This window comes from Myotis yumanensis, unplaced genomic scaffold (genome assembly GCF_028538775.1).
Source record: "Myotis yumanensis isolate MYYU_CA2020_CCGP unplaced genomic scaffold, mMyoYum1.0.hap1 SCAF_5, whole genome shotgun sequence".
Taxonomy (NCBI): domain Eukaryota; kingdom Metazoa; phylum Chordata; class Mammalia; order Chiroptera; family Vespertilionidae; genus Myotis; species Myotis yumanensis.
In genome coordinates, this window is record NW_027223756.1 from 18695179 (window position 1) to 18708825 (window position 13647).

A 13647-nucleotide genomic window follows, 5' to 3' on the forward strand; every position below is an offset into this window, starting at 1 on the left:
AATATTGGGATAGCCAAGGCAAGGATCAATCAAAGGGGAGAGAAGGGATATAAGGATGGAGAACAGGCCAGAAAGAAGAATGACAGAACTTTTAGGCAGATGTTTTTATATCATTTTTAGCTCCTGCATTTTGACCTTTCCATACTATGTACACCGAGATACTATGCCTTTTTTCTACTAATGACTTTTATTCCAAAAATAAGTAGAGCTCAACAATAAAGATTAAAAAAAACAAAAACAAGTAGAAAATATCAATGATTTTATTCAATAAATATTAAAGTTACTCATAGAAATAACCAACACAAAATAACATGGCTAAAACGGAATGTGCTAGAATTACTACAGATTTAAAAGCTAAAACTCACGTCTTAATGGAAACACAGAAAATTGCAAAGACAAGCCAGAATAAGAAGCAACGTTTTGTAGAAAAAGCTACCATTAGGGAAAACACAATTGTTCAAGTTGTTACAGGGCAAAATTTGTTATTAATTCAAATATTTTAATCAGTATACAAATTGGTTATTGATTTGATGGGAGATGCCACCACTTTGGAAAATAATTTTGAGTTCCTCAAAATGTTAAACATAGTTACCATATTATAATCTAGCAGTTCCACTCCTAGATGTATATTCAAAAGAAAAATTTGTACACAACTATTCATAGCTGCGTTATTCCTAATAGTCAAAAAGTGAAACAACTCAAATGCCCATCAACCAATGAATAGACAAAATGTGGTACTTATATCCATATAATGGAATATTATTTGGCAATAAAAGGAATAAAGGGGTACATGCTACAGTATGGATGAACCTTGAAAACACTATGCTAAGTGACAGAAGCCAGTCACAAAAGACCACGTATTGTGTGATTCCATTTACATGCAATGTCCACAATAGGCAAATGATAGAGCTAGAAGGTAGATTAGTGGTTAATTAGGGCTGGGAGAATGTGGAATGCAGTGAGAGTGACAGCTACTGGGTATTCCATTTCTTTTTTGGGGGGATGAAAAAAATATAAAAATAAAATTGTGTTAATGGTTTCACAATTCTATGAATATATAAAACACCATTAAAATGTACACTTTAAATGAACCAACTGCATGCAATATAAATTGCATCTCAATAAAGGACTTTAAAAAATGGACCAAAGGCAAAACAAAATTCCATGTAGCTTTGGGGAAAAAATCACACTTTATGATGAAGAAGGTAGATAGGCAAAACATGACCCAGGAGAAATAGAACTGTCAGAAATAATGGCCACAAAAACAAACAAACAAACTCAAAATGGCACATGTTACTAGATAAAATTTAATATGTACAAAAAATTATTTGATGAATCAAATCTTCATAGCATGAAATATAATTGCACCCCATAAAAAGGCCTGCAATACCTTAAAAATGAAAACAAATTTTCAAAGAAAACATCTCATCTATGCTACGTAGAAAACTGAATAAAAACTAAATTGAAATAATATTGTTCATGTTGGGAAACTGTTTCAGGGTAAAGATCCATCAATACTAGTATAATTATGGTTTAAATGTTTATATTTATAAACTATAAAATTATCATTTTTGGTGATTTTGTCCTTATTACCAAGATTCAGTCACTTAGAGCTAGAATTGAGATGACTGATGAAGCTGTTTTAGAGTTTAGAGGTTTGCCAACAGTGATGTGGTTTGACAAACAGGGATGTGGAAGGGAAAAGGTAAACTTGATACTGACTGGACTTAGCATTACAGCTCCAAATTGCCCTTTTCATCCATGCAGTTCCCACCAACCAGGGACCGTGGAAGAAAGCTGGGGGCCCAAACATGGGAACAGCATTAGCTGAGCGCCTGCAGTGTGCTCTACTCACCAGATTTGCAAGGATGTAGTGGTAGCCGATGCCATTCTTCTCCAGCTTTATAATCTAAAAAAACACAAGGGAAGGGGTTCATTAATCATATTAGCAATTAAATCCACAACAGCAATAATAATAGGCACTAACATTAATTGAGTACTCACAGTGTGCTCTGCCCTAACCTAAGTACTCCAACCACAGTATCATAACCATCCAATGATGGTGGCATTGGAGATCCTCATTTTACAGATGAGGAAGTGAGGCACGGAGAGGTTCAGTAAACTCCCTATGGTTACCCAGCTATTAAGTGGCAGACACAGGATTTGAAATCAGTTTTGTCTGATTCCAGGGGTAGAGTAGCATTTCGTAACCCCAAGGACCTAGCTGAAATCTTCACTTCTTTCCTTCCTTTTTCTTTCTTTTTAAGTACTTTTTAAAATATGCTTTTATTGATTTGAGAGAGAGAGTGAAACATTGATGAGGGAAACATTAATTGGTTGCCTCCTGCATACCTCCTACTGGGGATTGAGCCTATAACCTGGGCATGTGCCCTGACCGGGAATCGAACTATGACCTCTTGGTTCATGGGCTAATGCTCAGCCATTGAGCCACACCAACTGGGCTACTTCTCTTCTTTCTTAAAGCCTTTCCCCTGCATGGAGACTCTTTTCTGGTGGGGATCATATGCTGTGTTGAATTCCCTGTCACTGTCATGATAATACCTGCTGCTTGGATGGACAGATGAATGGATGGGTGGATGGATGGGTAAATGCATGATTCCACCCCAGTTCTTGACCTTTAACTCCTTGCATGAACCATATTCAGATACAGTTCCTTCTTTCCCTGAATTTTGTGTTTTCTAAACCAGCTGGGTACTCAGGCATGACTGGGATATTCAACCCAGAAGCTGAAAGGGAATGTCAGAATTGTCTGGTCCAAGCCCTCACTGTACAGATGGGAGGTACAGGAAGGGAAACTGATTTGCCCAGCTCCCACAGTGGTCTGGTGGCAGTGTCAAGACAGGGACCTGACCCTGGTGAGCCTTTCCATATGTTGCCTGGTTATGGTTAATTATTAAGAGCCAGGGTCCTCATCATCCCTCTATCCTGAATGTGCAGACTGTCCCTAATCATTGTGGGCAGGAAAAATAAAGTGGAAAGAACTACCCAGAGGTTTGCTCGCGTAGCCAAACATACCATTCATGGAATAGCTAGGACTGCAGGCCTTGGTTCAGTTCTAACTCCGCCTGCAAGTTATGTCTTTTTTTTTAATAATCAAATTGGGATTAGTACATCCTGCTCAGTGCCTCTCCCCCTGCACTGTGGCAAGGAGGCATAAAACATATGAGAACTATTTGGGCTTCTTCTCTAACTGAATAAATTTTCAAGGTTATTAAAATCCACATTCAGACATCTACTTAATTGGATGTATGTGCATAGCAGCTCACACAGTTTTTATGTAGGGAATAATTAAATGCAAGTGCACACAATGAGTGCCCCAAAACAGTGGTTAGATTTTGAAATTCCAGACCGCAGACCTCAAATACTATTGGGATGATAGTTTTATTAATAATTCTTCATTACTTTTTCATCTTCTTGTCAAATGGTTTGCTGCCCTTTCGACAATGAGATACCTTTATCAAAAACCTATTCAGATCCTAATAAACTTAAATCAGCAAATAAAAGATATTTCAAAACCCACTACACTCAGACAATGGATAACTATAATCTCCACAAGATAAAATTACAGTTTGAAACAGGAAACTAGCAGATAATTGATGACTTGTGACCAATAAAAAGTATCAATTTCATATGGATCAACCTAATACTAACCTTCTTACCCATTTACTCTTCTACCTTCCCTCCTTTTCTACATTCTCTTCACAAACATTTAAGTGCTTACTGTGTACCAAGCATTGTGCTGGAAGTCACAGTTTACTGGGAGGAGACCAATACTAAACAGATGAAGAATGAAATGCTCACAGGGTTATGAACTAAAAAAGTTGTTATAAAGATAATTTACAATTTCACTTGGGAACATTACTTCACTGACCTCATTCCTTCAAATTTCATTTCCACTGGATGGCCTTAATTCACAATCTTTGTGTCTGGAATACTGTTTCCTTTCTCTCTTATTATTCATAACCTTCATGGCTGAGTTCTAATCTCAACTACTCTGTAAAACCTTCTATGATTAATCCAATTAGCAAATATTTATTGAACATAAACTGTATGCCAAGCACTATGCTATGGACAAGAGAGGCAAGGTCCCCATGCCCTTATTGAGCTGAGTTGACATTTTAGCAGGGAACCAGATGGAAAATACATAAACAGATAAATGAACAAGATTTCAGTAGGTGAGAAGCACTATGAAGACAATAAAACAGGGTGATGCGATGGTTGGCCTGGCCCTGGTCTCTCTTATCTCTAACTCATTCTCTGAACTTAATTATTGTATTATATAATTTGGTGTCATATATTGATAAAGCATTATAGTCTAATAACCCTGCTCCCTGATCATAAACCTTTACTGCCTTTCCACTGTTTACAGAAACTAGAAACTCTTTAGAATGGTTTCCAAGGATAGTCATAATCTTGTGTTCATCCTCCTGTCACTATTTCCCAGTAGTCATTCAGCATCTTCCACAGCTGCTAAGCCATTCTATGAATCTCCACCCTCACATGCCCTCTGGGCTTCTCTATATGCTCTTTCTTCTCTCTAGCTCAAAGGCTCTTATCCAGTGAATGGCTACCTGTAGATAGCCAGACCCATTTCATATTTGGGATCTTTGAGACTTCATTAATTCCCTATTCTTTTTATTCACTCAAAAAACATTTATGGAATGCCTACTACTGCTAAGCACTAGTGGATACAGCAGGGGGAAAAGCAAAACAAAACAAAAATCCCTGCCCTTATTGACTTATATTCTGGGGTGGGGGCTGGAGACAGAACAGGAAATTGATATTCTATTTAGAATTTGGAATCACCATCTCCCTTCTTAGGCAGATAATATCTAGACCAAAAGATATACCAATTGCTAGGTGTTTTGATAGTTTAGGATGATGCCAAGATATCAGACTGCACGTCAGGAGATGTACATTCTGACTCATTATTGTCACTAACTAGTTGTCTGAACCCATGGCAGATCATTCACCCAATTTGACCATTAGTCATCCTACCTGGAAATAGTTGAGTGCAGATGGTAAATCAAATAATGTACAGATCCTTTCAGCTATTTGATTTTCCTTTCCAGAATAGAATAATTAAACAATTTTGAAAGTTAACATACTATAATCTGGAATACCCATACTAACAAGTCACATTCTTACAAAATGCAAGTTTGTCCTTTGGCAAAGGAGCTAGAGAAGCTAAAAAGATGCATTTTTAAGAGGTTGGGCCCTGTAGGCAGAACAAGCTGGGTTTGAGTTCCTGCTTTACTTGTATGTTAGCTGTGAGTCCTTGGCTAAGCATAATCCCTTGTTTCTTCATTTATAAAATAGAGGAATTGATTGAAGCTGTTTTATAGAGTTGGTATAAGGATGAAGTAAGGCTATACATGGAATGGGTCTGGCATAGTGTCTGGTATATGGTAAGCACTCAGAAAATAGTAGCACTGAGTATTATGGAACTATATAGGACAAGTCATCAGTCTCCTAAGAATCCCTAATTATCATTCAGCACTTTCTCCACCTCTATCTCATCTAATGTGTTATTAACTTTGTAGAAAAGGGGCTTTCATTCCTATTTTACAGATGAGGACACTTATCCCTAAAAAGGGAGTGACTCAAGAAGACAGTACTAGTTGGCAGTATGAATAGCAAAGATAGGCAATGCTTACATATATCATTTTCTGTTCTGAGTGCTTTACATGTAGAGAGACTTTTAATGCTCTCAGGAGCTTCCAAAGGGATGCTGTTATTAGTATACCCATTTTACAGATCAGGAGCCTGAGATGTAGAAAGATTAAACAATTGACTCAATGTCACAGAGCTAGTAAATACTACAGCTGGGATTGGAACCTCAGCCGCTCTGGCTCCTGGGTCTCTGCCCTTAACCATTACCCTAGACTTCATTTAACTGAAATTCAAATCCTTTGACTCCAGACCAGAGAACTCTCATCTCAATGAAAACCATTTTTTTTGCTGGTTTCTCTTTCCCAGAGGGGAGGCCAGAACCACACTTTGTAAAAGTGGAACACAGAGTTAATGTCTTAAGAATCGCTGACTTTCAAAATTTCTCCTGTTCCACTGCTGAGACCTCTGAGTGATTGCTGAGCTGGTGTGTTGAGATTCCCTGTGGAGGCCGCAGAGGTCTTGAAGGCCATTAACAAGCTTTGTCATGTTGTCAAGTACCTAAAACTACAATCTTTTATTACATAGCACAGTTCAAAAATGATTGCAAAATATACTTCCTTGCAAGCAAATATGAATGCACACATGTGATTTAAAAAGACAGTAACCTACACAAAGACCTGCTACTTCTATAATGGGCACATGCTTTAGTTCTGAGAACCGGAAGAACCATGGCTTGGAGACCTGGCTGAAAACTGTTGAGGTTACAGTGCCCTTTCACAGAATATACAGTCAATTGATTTTTCAGACACAGGAGAGTGTTCAAGGAAACAGTGAAAAGGGAGGTGCCTGCCAGCTGCCTCCTGAGTCTCTTAAAATAGGTCAGTGGGCCAAATGAATGAGATGCCAAGTGTTGGACTAGTGAGTGACAGAACCCAGAGCTGAACCCAGGAACCTGGCTCCACAGGCTGTTTCTAAATGTGATAGCCCTTCACAAACTCTAAATTGCAATGTAATTTTCTTTTTAAAAATAAAGGGAAACACTGGAAGTCCATTTTTGCTCAACTGATCTGAGAACCATGTCAAGGCTCCCATTATTTGTGCTATTCCATAAAATTTCACAATTAAAATTTATGAATTACAGAATGGGAGAAGAGAGGCATCTGGGCTTTTCTAGTTGAGAACTCTCTTTGTAACACCCTAGACAAAAGGTCACTCAGGTCCCTCTTGAACCCCCTCCCACACCTACCCTGACCCTTTGCGGTGTTCACTACCTGGCCCAAGATAGCATTGAGGCGTTCCGATTCACAGTCCACCACCACCAGCCGCTCCTTTTTCTTCTCCAGGTCCTGAAAGAGCATCCGGTATCCCTCTTCCGTTGTTGTCAAAATGTTGACTGCTGTCACCTGCCAGTTCTTCTCAGCAGCTGTGTCCAGAACTTTCTGTAGGACGGACAAACCTGGAGGTCGGGTGAGTAAGACAGAAAAGTGGCAATCAGGATACTCAGGCATTTAGTACCCACTTATCAAATGTGCCAGCCTGCTATCTAAACAGCATCTAATAACTGTCAATCACATTCATGAAGGTTCAGTATATCTCAGTACCTAATACTTTGCCTTTCACATAGTGAGTATTCGATGTGTACTGAATTCAACTACTGCCTTCTAATTTGTAACTAAATGATAGAAGAGCCCATTACTCAATGCTGCTTTGTTTCATCTTTGAGACATAGATGGTGTATTAGTTTCCTACTGCTGCTATAACAAATTACCACAAACTTGATGCTTAAAGCGACACACATTTATCAATTTGTACTACCCGAGGTCTGATGTTTGAAATATATCTTCCTGGACTAAAATCAAGGTGTCAAGGGGGCTGTGTTGCTTCCTAGAGATTCTAGGGGAGAAAATTTTCTTGGCTTTTCAGCAACTAGAGAATGCCTGCATTTCTTGGCTTATGGCCCCTTCTGTCTTCCAAACCAGCAGTTACTGGTCAAGTCTTTTTCACATCACACTCTGACTCTGCCTTTTCTGCCTCCAACTTCCACATTTAAGGACCCTTGTGATTACATTGGGCCCAGACAAATAATCCAGGATGATTAGCAAACTTAATCCCATCTGTAACCTTAATACTTTTGCCATTTAATAAAACATATTCTGAGGTTCCAGGAATTAGGACACAACATCTTTGGGAGCGTGGTGAAGGTTGTTATTCTATCTATGTCAGATGGTATTTCTCTCTTGCATTATTAGTCAATCTTTTGCACATATATTTTTCTGTCTCCCAGTAATACTGTTCATCCCTCCCACAGTGACCATTATGGTGCCTGGCCTCAGGCATCATTTTTAGATTAATAGTGTTATGCCTTCCTATCTTTGTTTCTTTTTTTAGTATAAGTTGTTTGGTATAGTACTAAAAGTTTACTATGTGTCTGGCATTGTTTTTCCAGCTTTCCTGCCTCCAATTCATTTAATCCTATGAGGTAGTTACCATTATCATCCCTGTTTCACAAATGTGGAAATTGAGGCTCAGAAAAATTTAGTCATTTGACCGAGGTCACACAGTTAGCAAATGGCAGAGCTCATAGCTCAGAGTTCTGAGGCAGGGGAAGCCCGTGTAAGAGTGTGGGTGCTTCTGCTGACCCCAGAAATGACCCTCTATAATTGAAGTTAAATTTTTCTGGCTTTGTCACTTCCATGATTCAAGTTTCATCACATTGAAAAGCTGTACTGAAATAGCCCTTGTGCAGATGATCCTCACAATGGCTGGTGTCTGAGAAGGAAAATCATTAAACTAAGGAGAGGGAAGAACAATCTAAGAAAATAGGGTGCTTCCGGTTCTCATCTGAATGACTGCCTAACTCTTCTTGAAAAACAATTTTAAAAGCCACTCTCCTGCTCAAATGTCTTCTAAGACTCCCTATAAGCAACCTCCTATAAAACCTCCCTTTGGCTCAGGAAAAGAACTCCTCTGTCTCAGTTTCCAGATTTTGTATGATCCATTTTTTATTTATACCAATATTAACTAAGTTCTTATAGGACTATCGAGTATACAAGGGGAAGGTAGGACAGTACAATATACAGAAGTTAGAAAAAAGAGCAGAGTTCCCACTTAAGGATCAGGAACTAGAGAAAGTGGTGTTTGAGCAGGCTATAAAAGAGAGGAAGGATTGTATATGTATATTTGAGAAGGGAAGTGCATTCCAGAAAACGGGAACAGCATGAGTAAAGAACTAGAGAAGAAAACAGTACAGCAAACATTAGGAGAATATGATGTAAAATTCAAAATTTAGGTGGAGACAGAATTAGCAAGGCCTGGGAGGGTGGATGATGATGATGATGATGGTGATGACCATAGCAGCTAATTTATATGGAGAACTTTGAGCATCACTTATGTTCCAGACACCGACAAGCACTGTGTAGTCATTTTCTCATTCAATCCCCACAACTTTATGAGGTCTAGACTGGTTTTATCTTCATTATAGAGATGAGGAAATGAAGGCATAGATAATTTTATTCCCATTACATGAATGGTTAAACTGAGGCAGAGTGCTTGCCCAAAGTCAAACAGCTGGAGAGAAGAGAACATAGAATTCAATCCAGGTCTGTCTGACTCCAGTGTTTATGCTCCTAACAACCTTGCCATGAGCCATAAGCCATTCAGTTGAGGTCCTTGGACTTTAAGTGTGGACTCAGGAGCCATGGAAGCTGGTGAGCTGTAGAGAGACACGGTGCTTTAAGGGGATTACTCTCTCAAAGCATGTGTTTCCACACTACGAGTTAGAGATTAGCCACTGAAAAATCAGTCCATGGAAATAAAACATTTCTGAATTATTTCCCCATGCTTCTCAAGGAGGCAAAAAGGCATCATTTTTCTCCCTGCTGGTAGTTTTCTCTCCAGCTTTCAACAGTCTGCCTCTCCTAGTCCCTGGCTTACCCCGGTCAGCATCATAAATGTAGACAAATTTCTGCCACTTGTAATGGTCGATAATACTGATGAGAGCATCCTGCAGCTCGGGGCGCAGCTGAAGGACAAACTGGTTGGATGTGTCAACAGGAAAGCTTGGCGTAATAAAGCAGACATGGAGGGCCCCACAGAAGGAGGTCAGCATGTTGACGGTCCTCCGTTCATAAAATCCAAAGATGGCATAGACTCCTTTGGAGAACTGGGAACAGACTGGAAGAGAAGAGAAAGATTAATGGATGGAAGATGTTACAAACAAGCTGTCAGGTGACTCCAAGACAAACCTATCACTAGTCCATTCATACAACCGGTCACCTAGCCATCCATCATCTAGCCATTCACCTGTTCAACCAACCAATCCATCTATTCATCCTTTCAACCCATCAATCTATCTAACTGTGCACCCAAACACCTATCTATCTAATTCAATGTTTATTAAGTGCCAGTTCCATGCCAGATGTTGTCATGGATATTAGTTATAAATGTATACAAAGTATTTTCATGTGTTCTCTCATTTTATGTCTTCAACAACCTTCTTGAGATAGGAAAGGGATGACTAGTTCATCTTTTAAAGAGGAAAACCAGAGCTCAGAAACTTAATGCACACCTAAGACATGTGATATCTTGACCTCAATCCAGTGATTTTTCCATGACACTGCCCATCACTTTAAGGCAAAGCATAAAAAGATTCTACAGGAAGAAAGAGGTCTGACAGCTTGCTGTTGATTCATGTTTAAGATTTTCCCAGTCCGCCACTGGCTTTTGGTGTACATTTCTCTGCTGATACTCATTTTGTACTTGTACATCCTGCTAGCTGATTTTTCAGGCCCCCTTGTGTATCAGCCATAGTAATAGTTTATCTGTGTGTGTGTGAACATCCCCACAGGAGCCATTCTGTAAGATCTCAGTGCAGTTACCAATTCTGGTTTGTGTTGGTGACAGTGCTAGTTAGAATGCAATACAAAAAAAGAGGTCATAAGGCCAAATTCCAGGTCAGTGGGCGACTGATCTTTATTTATTTTTTTTGAAAATAGAAGTTAAATTTATTAAAATAAAATTTTTTCATGATTAATAAGCTCACTAGAAAATAAGAAACACTCCAAGCAAATGATACACATTCAAAGAATATGGAGCTAAAACTGGAGTTGAGAGCCATGAAGAGTAAGCATGGAAGGTGGGGTTGACCAATAGAAAAATGCCACTATCAATTCTGAGATTGAGAAACTCAGCCTTGGGTTGTTGGTAAAGTTGAAGAGCTGATTCTGAGATGTCTATAATAAGTTAGGCCCCTCCAGGGAACTAATATTACAGACTCATTTTTTAACCAAATATATCTTTGTTCTGATTTTTTATTTCTTCTTTTTAAATTAAATTTATTGAGTAACATTGGTTAATATCATTATATACTTGTCACATGGACAACATTATAATTTGACACCTGTGTATTGTGTGGTTTCCTTCCATTACCATATATTTGACCCCTTTACCCACTTTGCCTTCCCACCACCCTCTTTCCCCTCTGATAACCATCATTCTGTTGATAACCCTCTGATAACCATCAAACTTTATTATAATTTATGGTATTGGGTGAGGGTTCATAGACTTTACCCAGTCAGGTGACCACCCCCAATGCCATCCTCTATACCTAAAAATTACCTTCCCATTTTGAATGGTGAAGCAGATGAGTCTTTCTCATCAAAGATTAATTATTCTAATTAATCTTTAGAGTAATTTTAAAAAATTTTCACATATTAGCTTATTGAGTCCTCATCATGACCCCCATGACTTTGTTATTATTGTTTTTTTAAAGATGAAAAGTTAATGTTCTTAGATCCTTTGCTCTCTTAACACATCACCTGCTTGTATATTTACCACATTGCTTTGGATATGAGCCTCAAATATTGCTCCATAAGAATTTTCCAAATATGTTCCATGACACCTTAGTCCCACAGATGCACTTTAACAACAACAAAAAAAGGGTTTCTTTTGTCAAATAGATTTTAGAAATGATACACACCTTATCCTCATCTTGGAGGTTCATACCACACACTAACTGTGTAACCCAAATTTTGTCAAATATATTTTCCCTAGCACCCTTTGTTGGTGAATACTTTTAACTTGTTTTTAAAGGACCTTTAGGTCATGCTGCACTAAAGAATGCAATTAATCACTGGCACCCAGTTATCTCCTGTGAATCTCAGTTCAGGGTCAGTCCCTAGAGATAATGGCCTTGATATTTGTCTCTTAAAGATTGCAACTGAACAACACAAGTCATCTGTCCAACCTCCACTGACACCAGCATGCCACCTCCCGGACACCTGGCAGGTGGTCATTAACAATTGCTTGCACACTTTCAGTCCTGGGCATTCACTACCTATGAAGGTGCCTAGCCCATGTACTGACCACTGTTTGAGACCAGAAACTCATGGAATGCCTGCTCTTGACCCACTCCACAGCCCTCCTGGTAGCTGAAGGTGGTCCTCATGGACTCTAGCTTTATGGCATTTTGTTCTCATCAGTGAAATCCATTCTCCATCCGAAGTCGGAGGGATCTTTGTAATTAAACAAAACAAAACACATTGCTTCCCTTCCTTATACAAAACCTCTCAAAAGTTTTGAGGTTTTCCATTTTACACAGAAAAACTCCCCAAGCATGTGAAGCATGTGTCCATGACTCAGAGCCTGAATGACCTGCCCTTCTGATCCCTCCTATCTTACAGTACACCTTAATCCATGCTCTAGCCACCCTGGCCTTCATTCTGCTCCTCAGGGCTCTGAGCTCCTTCTGCCTCAGAGACTAAAATAATGTTGCCATCCTCTACCTGCCATGCTCTTTCCTTATCTCTTTGCAAGCCTCACTCCTTTTCAGCAGCTGTATCTCAGCTCAAATCTCACTTCCTGGAACAGGCCTTCCTTTATCATCTCTCCTAAATGGTGACTCTCCCCTCCCCTCAACCCCACCCCCCAGTAAGTATCACATCACCCTGTCTTATTTCTCATATTTTAATTAGTATTTTAAATCATTTTCTTTACTTGTATATACCTTGGCTGCTTGGGTCAATGTTAATTTCCCCAAAGCCAGGATAATGCCTGGGGCATGGTAGGTGCTTAATATATATTTGTTGAATGAATGAATGCTGAGTGCTTGATGAGAGGGTCACATAACTTGTAATAGGGAATAAGGAGGAACTGGACCCCAAACAGAGGACTGTTGGGTCACCTTGGACCTCCTACTCTTCTGAGGAAGCTGTTTATCCTTCAACATTTATACTATTTTCTCTTTCACCCTAATAAGGACACACTGTCTGCTCATAGCAGACAACAGGCACTATCATTAAATGTCTATTATAATTGCCAGAATCAAGATTTCCATAAATATGGATTTCTCTACCAGCAAGCATCCATTGTATATCATTCTGCCCATGTTAAATATAGATTTGTCAAAAAGCACAATCCATCTTACTGGGTGAAGTGAACATAGGGAGCACATAAACCCTGTTAAAATATTATAATATGCTCTCCACGGTATTTTAGGGTATCTTCTTCCCTTGCTACAATGAGATATTATCCTGTGGGTTAGAAATCGTATGTTCCAAATCTATTCCCTCATGTCATCTACTTGGTTTCACACCTTTAGTTGGGCCTCTGGGGGCGTCATGGCTGGTACTTCTTGCGAGAACTTTAGAAGGAGAGGAAGAAAGGATGAGACGGGGTGGCAGAAATAGAAGGGAGTAGACATGGTAAAATCTTTGGCACACAGAGGCTAGGATTTTTCTCCCTCAAATTATCTCCCTATTTTTTCTTTTTACAAATCCCTCTTCCCTTAAACTGTTCTGTATTCTCCCTCTAAGACTAAATAGGTACATTTTTGCACCCCTCCCTAAAAGAGCATGGCTGGGAGTAGTCTGGCCTGGATTAACTTCAGTGGACTCTTGTCCCCAGAATTGCTCAGTGTCTGACCTTCATTTGACCTAAGTATGAGCAGCAAGTGAGAGAGAGAGAGGAAGAGAGAGAGAGAGACTCTGTAGGCCCAAGGCTTTGGGAGAATGCAGT

The 13647-nt window shown here is 39.3% G+C and overlaps 1 protein-coding gene across 2 annotated transcripts in view; it reads right to left on the bottom strand.

Moving 5' to 3' along the window:
• GRIA1 (glutamate ionotropic receptor AMPA type subunit 1) overlaps window positions 1–13647 on the bottom strand; it is a 272265-nt gene that overhangs the window by 118212 nt on the left and 140406 nt on the right. For both annotated transcript variants that reach the window (XM_070414554.1, XM_070414555.1), the window contains exons 3-5: window positions 9568–9807; window positions 6906–7090; window positions 1856–1909 (exon numbers count right to left, since the gene is read on the bottom strand). In XM_070414554.1, coding sequence (XP_070270655.1) covers window positions 1856–1909; window positions 6906–7090; window positions 9568–9807 — 479 coding nt within the window. The remainder of the gene's footprint in view (window positions 1–1855; window positions 1910–6905; window positions 7091–9567; window positions 9808–13647) is intronic.